This window comes from Austrofundulus limnaeus, unplaced genomic scaffold (genome assembly GCF_001266775.1).
Source record: "Austrofundulus limnaeus strain Quisiro unplaced genomic scaffold, Austrofundulus_limnaeus-1.0 Scaffold52, whole genome shotgun sequence".
NCBI lineage: Eukaryota > Metazoa > Chordata > Actinopteri > Cyprinodontiformes > Rivulidae > Austrofundulus > Austrofundulus limnaeus.
In genome coordinates, this window is record NW_013952454.1 from 2,422,865 (window position 1) to 2,437,068 (window position 14,204).

At 38.7% G+C, this 14,204-nt stretch overlaps 1 protein-coding gene across 1 annotated transcript in view; it reads left to right on the forward strand.

The window, feature by feature from the left end:
- Positions 1-12,451: 12,451 nt before the first annotated feature.
- The window catches only part of LOC106517790 (pleckstrin homology domain-containing family A member 7), a gene marked incomplete at its 3' end in the record, with an annotated part of 161,573 nt that continues 159,820 nt past the window's right edge, over positions 12,452-14,204 (forward strand). The window contains 3 exon segments of the mRNA XM_014008798.1: positions 12,452-13,339; positions 13,490-13,566; positions 13,688-13,745. Coding sequence (XP_013864252.1) covers positions 13,257-13,339; positions 13,490-13,566; positions 13,688-13,745 — 218 coding nt within the window.

Consider the following 14,204-nt stretch of genomic DNA (forward strand, 5'->3'; position numbering starts at 1 on the left):
ACACACACACACACACACACACACACACACACACACACACACACACACACACACACACACACACGTTGTTCAGATGTGCCTGGATGCTGCACCTGCAGTCTGGCCAGTTAGCCTCGTCTTTAGCTCACAGTTTATAATCAGACATTCACGAAGTTTAACACATCCTTCCTACATTAAAACCTAAATATATGTGCGTCTGTCTCTACAGGCCATCATGGTTCCCCATGAGGAACATAGTGTGGCCAACTGCATTTCAATAAAGAAAAACAGCAACAGCTGATTACAAAGCTGCAGAATCAAAAGCAACAAGTAACTAAAAGCTTCCTAGAAATGTAGTGGAGTAAAAAGTACAATATTTGCCTTTTCTTTCTTCACTATTTTGTCTGCTTCCTTTTCAACTGTGAACAATTGTTCACTCACAGCTGTTGAGCTCATTTTGGTGGAGATATCCTCTGTGTTGTACGTAGCATTAGCATGGTGTAAATAGAGTCGAGCCTGTGGTGTACGTCATCACCATGGGGGTCTATATAACAACTGGAGCGCTCAGAAACCAGGTGACCGTGTGATCGGCTGTAGAAGCTAAGGGCTAAAGCTAAACGGTCAAGAGTTTGGATTGACCATTACTGTACATGTTGGTAACAGAGCAGAAAAAAGGACTGATAATGTAGAAAACATTAAAACTATTAATAATATTATTAACAAGAGTATTATTAATATTTTACAGTTTATATAATCTATTTAATGTTTTAAATAATGCCAGAAAAGCTGTTTGTGTTACGGGTTTATTAAAAGAAGAGAAGCAGGACAACATCTCATTTTACAACACAAGTCAGCAGATTTGATCTTATTTAGCTCAAGTGATCTGAGCAGAACTGAAGCTAATAATATAACAGTTTAAAATTAAAATAATCACTGTTATTTGTTGAACTGGTTAGCAGTGAAAATAATGTCAGAGTGTCAGCCCAGATGTATCTATAGACAGCTCTGATCCTGGTCCTGCTARGGCCCACACATCTCAAATCTTGGTCCCATTATGGTCCCACACAACTCTGATCCTGTTGCAACTATGGCCCGAAACATCCCAAATCCTGGTCCCACTATGGCTCCACACATCTCTGATCATAGTCCCACTATGTCCACAAACATCTCAAATCCTGGTCCCATTATGGTCCCACACAACTCTGATCCTGGTCCTGCTATGGCCCCACACATCTCAAATCCTGGTCCCATTATGGTCCCACACAACTCTGATCCTGGTCCTGCTATGGCCCCACACATCCCTAATCCTGGTCCAATTATGGCCCCACACAACTCTGATCCTGGTCCTGCTATGGCCCCAAACATCCCAAATCCTGGTCCCACTATGGCTCCACACATCTGTGATCCTAGTCCCACTGTGGCCCCAAACATCTCTGATCCTAGTCCCACTATGGCTGCACACAACTCTGGTCCTAGTCCCACTATGGCTCCACACAACTCTGATCCTAGTCCCACTATGGCTCCACACAACTCTGATCCTAGTCCCACTATGGCTCCACACAACTCTGATCCTAGTCCCACTATGGCTCCACCTGAGAAACAGCAAAAACACAGAAAACCTTTCAGAAATATTAGAAAATTCTTTGCTAGGATTTTTAAAATCCATCACATCCTATCATAAGGGATATCAGGTCAATTTAGGCTAACTTTCAACCATTTTAACTTCCATTTGCTCTGTGTGTGGTTAAAAAAAACTATTGGGGGGAAAATAGTGTTGCATGCACGGTGGAGTTTGCATGTTCTCCCTGTGTCGTCTGGGCTTCACTCTGGCTGACCCAGTTCTCCCAGTTGCAGCAGTTCAAAAACATTAGATTAATTGGTGATTCTAAACTGCCTTATTATTTGCCCATCTTGGTTCTGTTTCTGCTGGAACCCACCTAACACAAAATCACCTTACACTCTCATCACATACAAATCAGTTTGCAAGATTAAAAAAAAAGGACTACACAGGAAAGTCTGCATGTTCTCCCTGTGTGGTCAGGGGTTTACTCCGGGTGCTCCGGTTCTCCCCTTTGCAACAGTCCAAAACATGTAAATTAGATTAATTGGTGATTCTAAATTGACTGATTATTTGCCCATCTTGGTTTTGTTTCTGCTGGAATTTTAACAAATCCATCCTACATTAAAACCTAAATATATGTGTGTCCATCTCTACAGGCCGCATGGACACGCTGTCCTCTGACAACTTTGTCTTCATGAGGACTTTACAAAGCTGTGGGACTGAAAGACCGTCTTCCTGTGCAGAAAATCCTGCTAAAYTCKAGAAGGACATCGACAAGCAGAGGGAAGCAGAGACAACTGAAGAAATTTATTGGGGTCTGTTTATCCTCTGGTTTTTAAAAACACTTCACATAGTATAGATTTTTCTCAGGTGAACAGTAATATCTCTTTGGAAAGTGGTTATTTCTGCTTGAACTGATGATTTATGTGCTGACTGGGTTGTGAGGCTCTTGATGAGGGTTTCACAGACTCAGGAGGCTTTTAGTTAGATACATGCCTGGTTTAAAACTTACAACACACAAGAACTGTGATGAACATTAGTGATGAGGAATGAATGTGGGGCGTCTTGACTCCGTGTAGAAATAGCCTGCCCCTTTAGGACACTGTCATGAGTCGGGGTCAGGATGAGTGTGTATTTTCTGGTGGGCAGCACTGATTAGTTGGAAGTTGTGGAARAAACCACTGATCAGTCCACAGCAGTGTCAAAGGGTTTAGTATGACTCGCACATATCACTCAAACTTTCACATATCAAAGTACATAGATGAGACATCCATGTCCTTCACAATAAATCTGGTTCTTACAAACAGAAAAACAGTTTTCAAAATATCAGACTTTATTCCATCAAGTTTTGAGTGAATTCTTGAAACAAGAGATGTTAAATAAGAGGAGAAACAGATTRAAACTTGTGAAAACTACAAACTTTCAAATGTGAAAAGTTAGAACTATAAAGGAGGGGAAAGAAGTTCCAGTCTGAACCTTAAAACACTTCTTTAAAGAAAAAGTTTAATCATTTTTACATGTTTTGAWTTATAATACTGTGCTGTAGCTTACAATCATCATCGTCATTTCAATGTCTATGATGTCATCAAAAACAGACACCGACACCATCGTTCCTCCATACTTCCACAGGGACACAACAAAAATCATAACCCCACATGCCTGACATCCATACACCATATGGAAGCCCCCCCCCCCCCCCCCGCAAGAAAACCCATACCAAAGCCCATATGGGGCAAAAGGCCCACAGAGCGAAAACCAAGACCCACCTGGAAGTTGAGACCATCCCACCCTGAAACAACCCAGGCCAGCCAGCCCGTCCAAACCATACAGGCCATGCCCAAACAGGACCAGACCCGCCAGGCCCACATGGGAAACCAGAATCAGAACCAGGATCACCCAAACGACACCCACCCCCTACTCAAGACTATCCACTCTGCCCCCACCCCAGAAGAAAAGCTAATCAAACAAACAAACAAACAAACAAACAAACAAACAAACAAACAAACAAACAAACAAACAAACAAACAAACAAACAAACAAAACAAAACTCCCCACCTGCTTGAGAGGCCCACAGCCCACCGGTGCATCGAAGGCCCCCAGGTTAGGGCCAGGCATCAGCACATGAACTGGCCAAAACCTCCAGCAACATACCCACCAGGACCCAAGCAGGACCCGGTTTCACCTCACACTTCCTCCTGTCTCTCAAGCCCAGCCAGGAACTCAGCCCAGGGACGACACTCCCCCAGAACCCCAACCCCCCGAGCCCACCCTGAACCCAGCCAGGAGCAGCTAGGCCACCAGGCCAGTAACCTATGTCCATGGGTACAGACCGCCTAAAGACCAGTAGGCAGCCACCAGAGGTCACCCCCACCCAGCCCAAAAAGACAAATATGAGGTTTAAAATGTTTATGGTCAATCCTTCTTTTCTCCCAATACCAAAACTTATAACAATTATAAAAAGATTTAGCTCAAAATAACTTGAATTTTTAAAGATTTTACACAAATGGAAAGAAGAAAATGGTATGAAAACAGAATGATCATATGGTAGCTAACAAAATGATAGCTATAAGTAGCAGGAGTTTAGCGAAAAGCAAAAAGTAGCTAAAAGCAAAATGTATAAAAAAGGGTTGGTAAAAGTACTGAAAGTGGTTAAAAGCCAAACATAGCAAAATGATAATAACAGGTAAAGCTTTAAAAACTGGCTACAAGCTAAAAGTCACTAAATGTTTGCTAAAAGGCAAATTAGCTAAACACTACAAGCTAAAAAATAGCAAAACAATAGCTAAAAACTAAAAGTAGCAAACAAGCTAAAGGTAGCAAAATGCTATCCAAAAGGTGCTAAAACCAGGGAAAATGGATAGTTAGCAATAGCAAAGGGCTAGCTAAAGGCTAAGGTATCAGAATATTCACTTAACCATAAAAAAATAAAACAACTTAATAAGTATTTACATTTCTTATTGCATTTAGCCTGCGGCCCTCAGATTGATTTTAATTTTGACCCTCTCAGGGAAAATGTCTGGGTACCCCTGGGTTAGAGTCAGCCAGCTTACAACTCTACCTTTGGACAAACAGGAGGGAAAGGAAAAAGTCTAAAAAGTCTAAGAGAGGCAGGAAACTTAACAAATTTGTTCACATTTAAACTAAATGGACATTTATCGAACTGCCCTGCTACATCTTCATAAATTGTTACTTTGCCTCAATTTAAATTTGACTGAAAGTGCTGGAGAAACAGTTTGTTTTCTCTGACACACATTAATATTCCTTATTGGCTCTGGCAGCTGTGTGGGCAGAGGTACATCATGTTTGCTGTGAGCGAGGTTAATATGCCTCTGACGATCCCGGGAAGATCAGCTGATGACTGTTTTTTAAAAATATATTGTCCTGTTGTTAAAGTATGAATAAAATAATCAGCTGTAGAGTAAATACACTTCTAACAAATCAACAACACATTTTGGAACACAAGAAAGCAAAGATGTCCTAATAAAATAAAAAGCAGCATGCTAGGAAATTGTTCAACATGCATTAAATGACAAATGAATGTCAAAACAGTGGAGCCAGCACTAATCCTGGAAATGAGGTTATTGTGTGAGTGACTGTGGCAGTCAAGGAGCAAATGTAATTTTTGTTTCACTGCAGTAACAGCGATGATGTGCACTTACCTTGAAGGTAAAGGAGAAGGTTAAACAGAAACAAGGAGCTCTGTTGATCTTGTTTATGAGTCGGGTGATGATATAAACTGGGTTTTGATCTGTTTCAAGCAATCAATAACACCGATTACAGTCGTGCATGTGCATATATAATCATATTTGGTATCTTCTGAGAGCATGTGCTTTGGATCCTCTCTCTCTGTTGGATCTCAGGCAGCAGCACTCCTTTGAAGGCCTCTCAGCAGGAACATAAAGCTCTGACACGGCAGAGTCAGCTGCAGCAGATTCAGATCAGCACACAGGTTTACCACTGAGAAACAAAGGGATTTTCTGTTTTTTTTTCCATTTGTGTGAAAAGATAAAACAGTGAAATGATAAAAAAAAGACAATGAATTGTATTAGCATGACAGAACAGTAAAATCACAATTTGAAGCTGCTTCTGTTCTTARTTCTGTCCACTTGGAGGCACCACATAAACCTACAAACATTTTRAAGTCCCAGATCTACGCAAATCAGGTTTTGATTATTTTTTTATAGCTGTTTTCTGATTTAAACATTCTTCAGGCTGAAATAAGAGAAAAATCGCAAAATTATCCAAGAAAATAAATTTGAATCATGTTCTGTTTCTTTATCTTTAACCAATTTTCCTCAAAAACAGTTGGGATGTTGTGTAAAACATAAACATAAACAGAAAAATTTGCCAATCATTTTCAACTTAAATTCATCTGAATACACTACAAGCCAAGATATTTAATGTCCAAATGGATAAACAATTTTTCCCTTTGCAAATATTTACTCATTTTGAATTCGTTGTCTGCAACATGTTTCAAAAAAGCTGGGACAAGGACAACAAAAGACTGAGAAAGTTGAGGAATGCTTATAAAACACCTGTTTGGTGCATTCCACAGGGGTGCAGGTTAATTAGAAACAGGTTTGTGATGATTGGGTATAAAGGAGCATCGTCAAAAGGCTCAGTCGTTTTGGAACGTGTTGCAGGCATCAAATTCAAAATGATTTAACATTTAAAAAAGAAAGTTTATCCAATGGAACATTAAATATCTTGTTTTTGTAGTGCATCAAATTAATGGGTTAAAAAGGAATTTTAAATCACCGTATTCTGTTTTTATTTATCTTTTCCACAATGTCCCAACTTCATTGGTGTTTGTACATCCAATCATTGTTTCCTGAAAGCTTCCTTTTAATCCAGTCAGAGGTTGAAGAGATATTTTGCTGACAGACAGAATGGACAATATTTAATGACCATATAATAAAAGCAGATTTAACTTTATCTGTTAGCATTTAGAGCAGGGAAAATCATCTAAACTGCTCAGGGGCCCACAGTTATTCAAAGCCAACAGCTCAGGGGCCAGACATCCGTGCTGGGGGGGATGTGGGTGCCAAAACACTGCAAAATGTAAAACAAGTATTACAAAATGAGTTTATTTTGCTGAATTGAATCATAAATTTAATGTTTAATGTTTTCTTTTTTTTCTTTTTCAAAGAACTGATTGGTGGGCTGAACTATGTAATTTGCAGACCACCTGTTCAATAGTCCTGACTCAGAGTATGTGTTGGGGATGACTCTCAGCTTTGACCACACTAAATTAGAGCTTAACATCTCTAAGTTTGGCTGACTTATAGCCATTTTGTGTTAAGTTTGTTTAGCTGTGGCAGCCATGATAAGTGTGGTTGACTCCAAAAGTTAATCAGTTGTAGATGTTTATCCGATGACACGTCACACTAAATACTATTCACTGGTTCATGGCATACTTTGCTAAAGTACAGACAAAAAATACCTGTCATCGGGAATTACACGCATGTCAGTCATTTTTTTAGTGTAACTCTTTGTACTTTGTTGTTAAGCTGAACCTGTTAGACACAGTCCAACATTATCAGCTGCCTGCAGTTAATGTTCAGCCAGTCAGTCTTCAGTTTTTGCACCATTAACTTAACTCAGCTGACAACAATGAAACAGAGTTTGGAGGGTAACCCTCTGTTATCTCATTATTGCAACTTTTACTTTTTATTTATCTGTTCAGATCAGCTCATCTTAGGAATCTGTCCAGAGTTGTAATGTAACTAAGTACAAATATTTTGTTACTGTACTTAAGTAGAAACTTTGGTTATATGTACTTTACTTGAGTAATTAATTTTCAGCCTACTTTTTACTTGTCCTTACATTTTCACACAATTATCTGTGCTTTTTACACCTTACATTTTTAAAAAAAGGTAAGAAGTAAAAAGTCGTTACTCCTGTTTCATTTCGGCTTGTTGTTGTTTAAAAAATATGATCCTGATAAACGGTGCCTCCTGGATCGAGTGAATTTAGTTGTGGTTGGATGAGAAGTATAAATATATCATTCTGATACTGTTTTAGTTTGGACATAATTAAAGCTGCATGCCTTTAGAGAAAAAAATATTTTTGAATAGTTACCTCTTAATAAATATAGTTTGGAAAAATCTAGCCACTCATTTTTTACTCAATACTTATACTTTTATTAAGTATATTTTATGTCAGAAATTTACTTTTGATGCTTAAGTACAAAATAAATCAGATACTTTGACCTTTACTCAAGTAATATTCTTAGAGAAGACTTTAACTTTTACCAAAGTAATTTTATGATAAGATACTTACTCAAGTATTACTTTCAGGTACTTTACACAAGACTGAATCTGTCTCCACAGGGTGTGGGAAACAAAAGCCCTCTGCGGTGGACGTCAGTGACGCCTTTTTTTTGTTCTGTCCTTTTCTGTGATTTTCGAAATGACTGTTTTCAGTGAGGAGGTTCTCAGTGACTGTGAGCTAAAGAACAACTTGACTGAAGTGTTTTTGTTCCAGGTGTGGATTTCTAAATAACACGGTTTCATTGAAAGAATGACAGGATGTTTTTATAAGCATGTTATGAGCGTGCTATCACTTGTCTCGTGGAGTTTAAAGCTTGCATTGGGGAGGGAAAAAAAGAGAAAAAAATTCCACTGAGCACAGAGTGTCTGATGAGTGATTCAGAACAAAGTGTGTCTGACAGCTGACGGAGGCTTTTATTTATCRTAATGAGCCACCAAGGACTGCCAACAATAGCATGTTTGCTGGAAGTAAACATTACTGCCTTACTGACATGTTGGAGGACCAATAATACAATACTCACTGATCTGGTGGGATTGTTGACAGATAAAATAAATAATTCTGTTTTATCTTACAGGCAAAATACAGTTTCTTGTGTATTTTTAGAATCAACAGTTGTAACAAATAAAATTACGTTATCTTCATTTCAAATTTTAGAAACGACTGCAAACTTTTATAAGTTAACATAAAGATATGATAAAAACTGACCTGCAGAGGCTGCAAAATTGCAAAGTTTCCACCCACAGAAATACTAATCAAAGCAGCGTTTCCAGCTAAACTTAAACATCCTAGTTTGATTATTTTGGAAGTGATGTTCCATCAAATGGTTATTTATTAACCTTATATTTAACCAGGCAAATCCCATCTCTTTTGCAAGGGAGGCCTGAACGCAGCCTAACATGCATGTTTTTGGTGAGCCACACAAGCACAACATGCAAACTCCACAAGAACCTGGGTTTGAACCGGGGACCTTCTCTCTGAAGGCTCAGTGCTAGATGTCATCATGCTAAGTCATCACAGTTAGCATCCTTATAGCTCATCAATCATGTATTATTGATGGACTTGCCCCAGGCTAGGCTAATGGCTAGACCAGCAAGCATTTTCCCAGGCTTGTAAAACAAAACCTTCTTATAAACGACAGACCAGTATGAAAAAATGCTACATTAGCTAATATTAAACCTGTCCTCTTAGATACTGTTTGTTTAGTTTGTTGCTGTTTTCCAAACCAAACGTCTGTTACTTTGCAAATCTGTGTGCTGAGCAGAGACGATCAAGCTATTTGCTGACTGTACRGAATCTGCAACTGTACCAGTCTGCCTGATCAGCACGTCCCGTCAGTCCAAAAGTTGATTCACATCCTGGTGGACTGATACATTCACAGCTTCAGCCCCATCTGCAAATACTATCTCTACTATCTCTTACTAACTCTGCACACATWAAGTTCAGTTGAGAAAACAGTGACAAACTAAACAAAGGGTGTCACTCCTTCACACCTGTWTGTCATTTTTTTAAAGTTGTTTATAAGCCTGAAAAATGATATGAAACAGGTGCTCACCTGTCCAGTCATTAGTCCAGTTTGAGCAAAGACTTGTGGTCTTTCCTCCAGACTCTGACTAATTTGACAAAGCATCACTTCATATCCCTTTAAGGGCTCAGTTCATGCACTTTTACCTTTATAACAATTATTTTACAACACTAGGCAAGTCCCACATAAACGCAGAGTATCGTTGGGATTGTATCATTGACTGATAAGGTTGGTTTGAAAATGAATGTCTTGTAATGATAATGCTYTAACATCGATGTCATCTTTAAAAAACAATCACTTTGTTCATCTGAGAGTTAGAAAAAAGACACACTTGTTAATTTGATGATARATTTATATATTTTTTAGCAGATGATAACATGATGTATCCACAAAACCTAACGTTACAGTCTGTGCTCATGTCTGGCACATCACAAGACACAGCTAAACTAGTATTTTATATCAATACTTTACAATAAGTTATAAATTGCAAGTTCAGCTGTCTGTAATCTGGTAGAAGCTCTTACATGGCTAAAAAGACAATGAAAGCAGAAGTAACTCCTCCTACATCCAGTCGACAGCAGCTGTTTATTTGTGCCATTTCTTGTTATTTTAGCCAAATATTTAATGTCTAAGCCTCATTTTAGATATTAACTAAACTCCACTGTTTGAACCAAATTACACCTGACTTTAGTTAAACTAGTTGTGATGCTTTTTAGAGGACATTTAGGGTCTTTTCATCAAAAGAATAAARTAAAATCAATACTCAGTGGGAATTAACATGTCCCAAACTTGTTTTTTTCCATACTTCATTTGCATTTTTTGACATGTTAGAACAATACTGATAATGAACTATAAAATCATCAGGTCTCCTCTGAAGTCTTCCTGAATGTTGGACACAGAGTCAGGAGTTTACGTTAATTCATTATGGCCATGAACGTTATATCAATATGGGCCCTTTAGTTATTAATTTTTAAACTATTCTCTTTCGATAGTGGAATGATAATACAAGAACTTCAATGGTTTTTAAAAACAAATTTGGTGCTCAAGTTTTTATTTATTTATAATGGATCATCTCTAATCCGTATGGGGTCAGAATTAAACATACAGTACCTTTGTATATTAACATCTACTTGTACTATTATATAATGATTTGGTTAATGTCCTAAGTCGCAATTTCAAAACAGATTTTTTTCTATCTATTAACAAAGTTCTGGCATAAATCTGACTGGATGTTTGATGATTCTTCTTGGCAAATTGGTAAAGTAAATTGAAATAAGTTGATTTACTGCATGACTTTTAAGCTGCATATTTTCAATAAGGCTGAGGTCTGGGCTTTGAAAAACTCTTTCCAGAAGTTTATCGTTTGTCTACTTTATCGAATCAGAAACCAGTTTTGACGTGTTTGAAACCATTCTCCTGCTGGAACGCCAAAATGTGTCCAGGTTTGGATCATCTAAAAGCTGTTTTGAGATCAAGTTGGAGAATTTGTCATCCTCCTTGTTTATCTAACTGTGTAGTGAAGCAGCCCCACTGCATGATGCCACCACCACCATGCTTGACCATTGCTTCAGTGCTGGAATTTGTTCTTGCAAATCACCACAGAAACATGTGTAATAACCATGTAATATCAAAGCTGATTGTGGAGTTTATAAAACAGGGTTTGCACAATGAATTGCTATAAAATCTTTGAGGCTCAAGTTGTTTAAGACAACAATCCATTTCAGACTTGCTGTCAGCTCATCAMGCCTTTTAAACTTAAACTCTGTTTCTAAAAACTAAGGTCCTGTTCAGARGTGAACGATCTCTGGAAACGTTAGAAGTTTTCTCATGTTGATTGTGAAAAAGTTATGCTTTGCACATTGAACCTGCTGTGGTTTTCATGCCAGATCACTGCATGGGACTTTTGTATTTAAATGACAAATGCATGCAAGCAGATATTTCAGTTTTCAGCARGAAAACAGTCAGTGTTGTATAAAGTACCTCAAAGTGATACTTAAGTAAAAGTACAAGTATCTTATCAGGAAATTACTTTGGTAAAGTTAAAGTGTCCTCCAAGAATATTACTTGAGTAAAAGTACTTAAGTATCAAAAGTAAATGTCTGACAAAAATGTACTTAGGTATTAAAAGTAAAAGTACTGAGTAAAAATGAGCAGCTGGTTTTACAAAATGACATTTATTGGGAGGTGWACTTTCCAAAAAATYTATTATTTTTTCTAAAGGCATGCAGTTGTGATTGATTGTGTACAATTTGGTGTCAGAATTGTATATATTTATACTTCTCATCCAACTACAGTTAAATTCACTCTTTCCAGGAGGCACATTTTATCAGGATACTATTTTTTGCCACTTCAGTAGAAAACAAAACTGAATGATAGTTTCTTAATTTCTGCATCATCAGTGGCTTTTTTAAAATAATACTATAGTAAGAAAGAAAAAGAAAAAGTACAAGAGAAATATAAGKACAGTAAAGAGAGAAACCGATAGACATTATACAACATGTTAAATGAACACCAACAACACACAGGACACCACACTTGACATTTGACCATCGCACACAATCAGGCACATACACATACAAACATACACATATACACACATATACATGCATACATATATACCTACATACACACACACTCACATACACCCCCTCCCCACACACACATATACAGTATATATACATACACATAGAAACATCCAGTGATTGTCAGAAACCCCAGGATCCAAATGTCTATTTATGTGCGCTTGTGAGCATGTATATAAATACAAGATTTCTCCAGTGGAATATTAAATAGTGATTGAGGAGGACCACAGACCCGACCCCCAAGACCCAAGGCAAACATAAGGGGGACCAGAGCCACAGACCCRGAGAGAGACCCCAAGCACCGAGCCCCGAGGATATTTTTTCAAKAATAATGAGCCGAAATGAAATAAGAGTAATGACTTTCTACTTCWTACCTTGTTTAAAAATGTAAGAAGTAGAAAGTACAGATAATTGTGTGAAAATGTAAGGACAAGTAAAAAGTAGGCTGAAAATTAATTACTCAAGTAAAGTACAAATAACCAAAATTTCTACTTGAGTACAGTAACAAATTATTTGTACTTAGTTACTTTACAACTCTGGAAGCAGTTGCATCCAAAATGGTGAATAAATGAACATTTGTTTGGACGAAGGATCAGGTTGGATTAAAAACATAACACAAGCAGCACTTTGCCATGCTCCATCCTACTGTTGTTCATTGTGCAACCTCAGAAAACCTGACTGCAGCCGTCCATCAAATCACACTGATGTTAGGCGTGTCCAAAACCCTCCACTCTGAAACCTGGATTAAAAAAAAAACTTCTGTGTCAGAGAAAACAACACTGTTGTTGTGTATACAAACASCTGAAATGCAACACAATAGTATGGTTTTACTTAAAAATGGTGTTACATAAACAAAGTAGCTAATTACAAGTAYGATATTTATTGTTCATACATGAAACCCCACTTCAAAATGGATGACTCATTCCTTTAAGACCGAGCCTTCTATTATTACGTAATAAAAAATACATAAATAAAACTAATCCATTATAAATTCTTGCATTTAAATAATCACCTAACTCGCCTCCCTTCAAAGCCATTGTAAACAAAACACATCTTCAGTCAAAACCAGTGCCCCGTAATTTGCAGTACCATGCACTTATTCTGAGTCATGTTGGTTCAGTTCGTTTTTTATTTTCACCCAGTGGGAGGAATGCTGAATTAACCTGGAAGCAGAAAAAAGGTCTGAATCAGTTTCTTCACAGATTAGAGACAGGTTCACGCGTCGATTGTCAGATGTCCGGACTCGCTGTGAGTCCCTGAAGGCAGCACCCGGCCCCGCTCAGCTCCCGGGAGACTCCATGGAGAGGCTCTGACATGAAGTAGGGCTTCAGAGCGGATCATGGCGGCGCCTCTCGGACGGGACACCTTACCTGAACACTGGTCCTACGGTGTCTGCAGGGACGGCCGGGTCTTCTTCGTCAAGTGAGTGGGATAATGAGAACAAACGGCGCCGCGTTTCTCCCGGTTTAACGGGAGTTAGCGGAGTCTTGTCGGTGTGTGTCTCCCTCCGTGTAGCCTCGGCGGTGTAACAGGTGTTTTTTTCTTTCCTCCCCACTCTGTCCGGTGCTGCAGCGATGAGACGCGGAGCACCACCTGGCTCCATCCCCGCTCCGGTGAGCCAGTGAACTCCGGACACATGATCCGCTCAGGTGAGCAGGGCTAAAGCTAGTTCTGCGGAGCGTTTTCACCTGTTCTTATGACTTTTTGAGTTTCGGGCCAGGCGAACTGAACTTTAAGCTGTTGTTTGTCTTATTTAACGTTTTATTCCAGACCTACCTTGGGGATGGGAGGAAGGTTTTACAGACGACGGGGCCAGTTACTTCATTAAGTAAGCAGCTTAAAAATTTATTACCGCTGTGCGCGTTTGTGCTCTCACCTGTAGCTGAAGTTGCCGTGCAGCTTAACATGGCTGCTGCCTTTAATTCTCCGACACGAGCAGACATAATTACAACAGGAGCACAATGGGTTTAAACCAGGTGTGTCTGACTCTTCACTGACCCGACTGCTTTCATTTATTACTGCTGCTTATGGAGTTTAAATACCAGCTTATGACTCACACGGTTTGGTTATTACAGGGTAATGGTTTCTCTCTAAGTTATAATGTTTACCAGCACTTCTCCAAAACCCTTAGGCCATATGCAAACACATTTGTAAGCAAACAGGAGATGCTTTGTAATGTGGTTAGTTTCTACTCCCACCACAACCCATTTTGGAAACATTGGGCCTCATGCAAGAACATGTTCGTATTCTTATCCTAAATTTCTCTTACTTTTGTTCGTACAAAGGG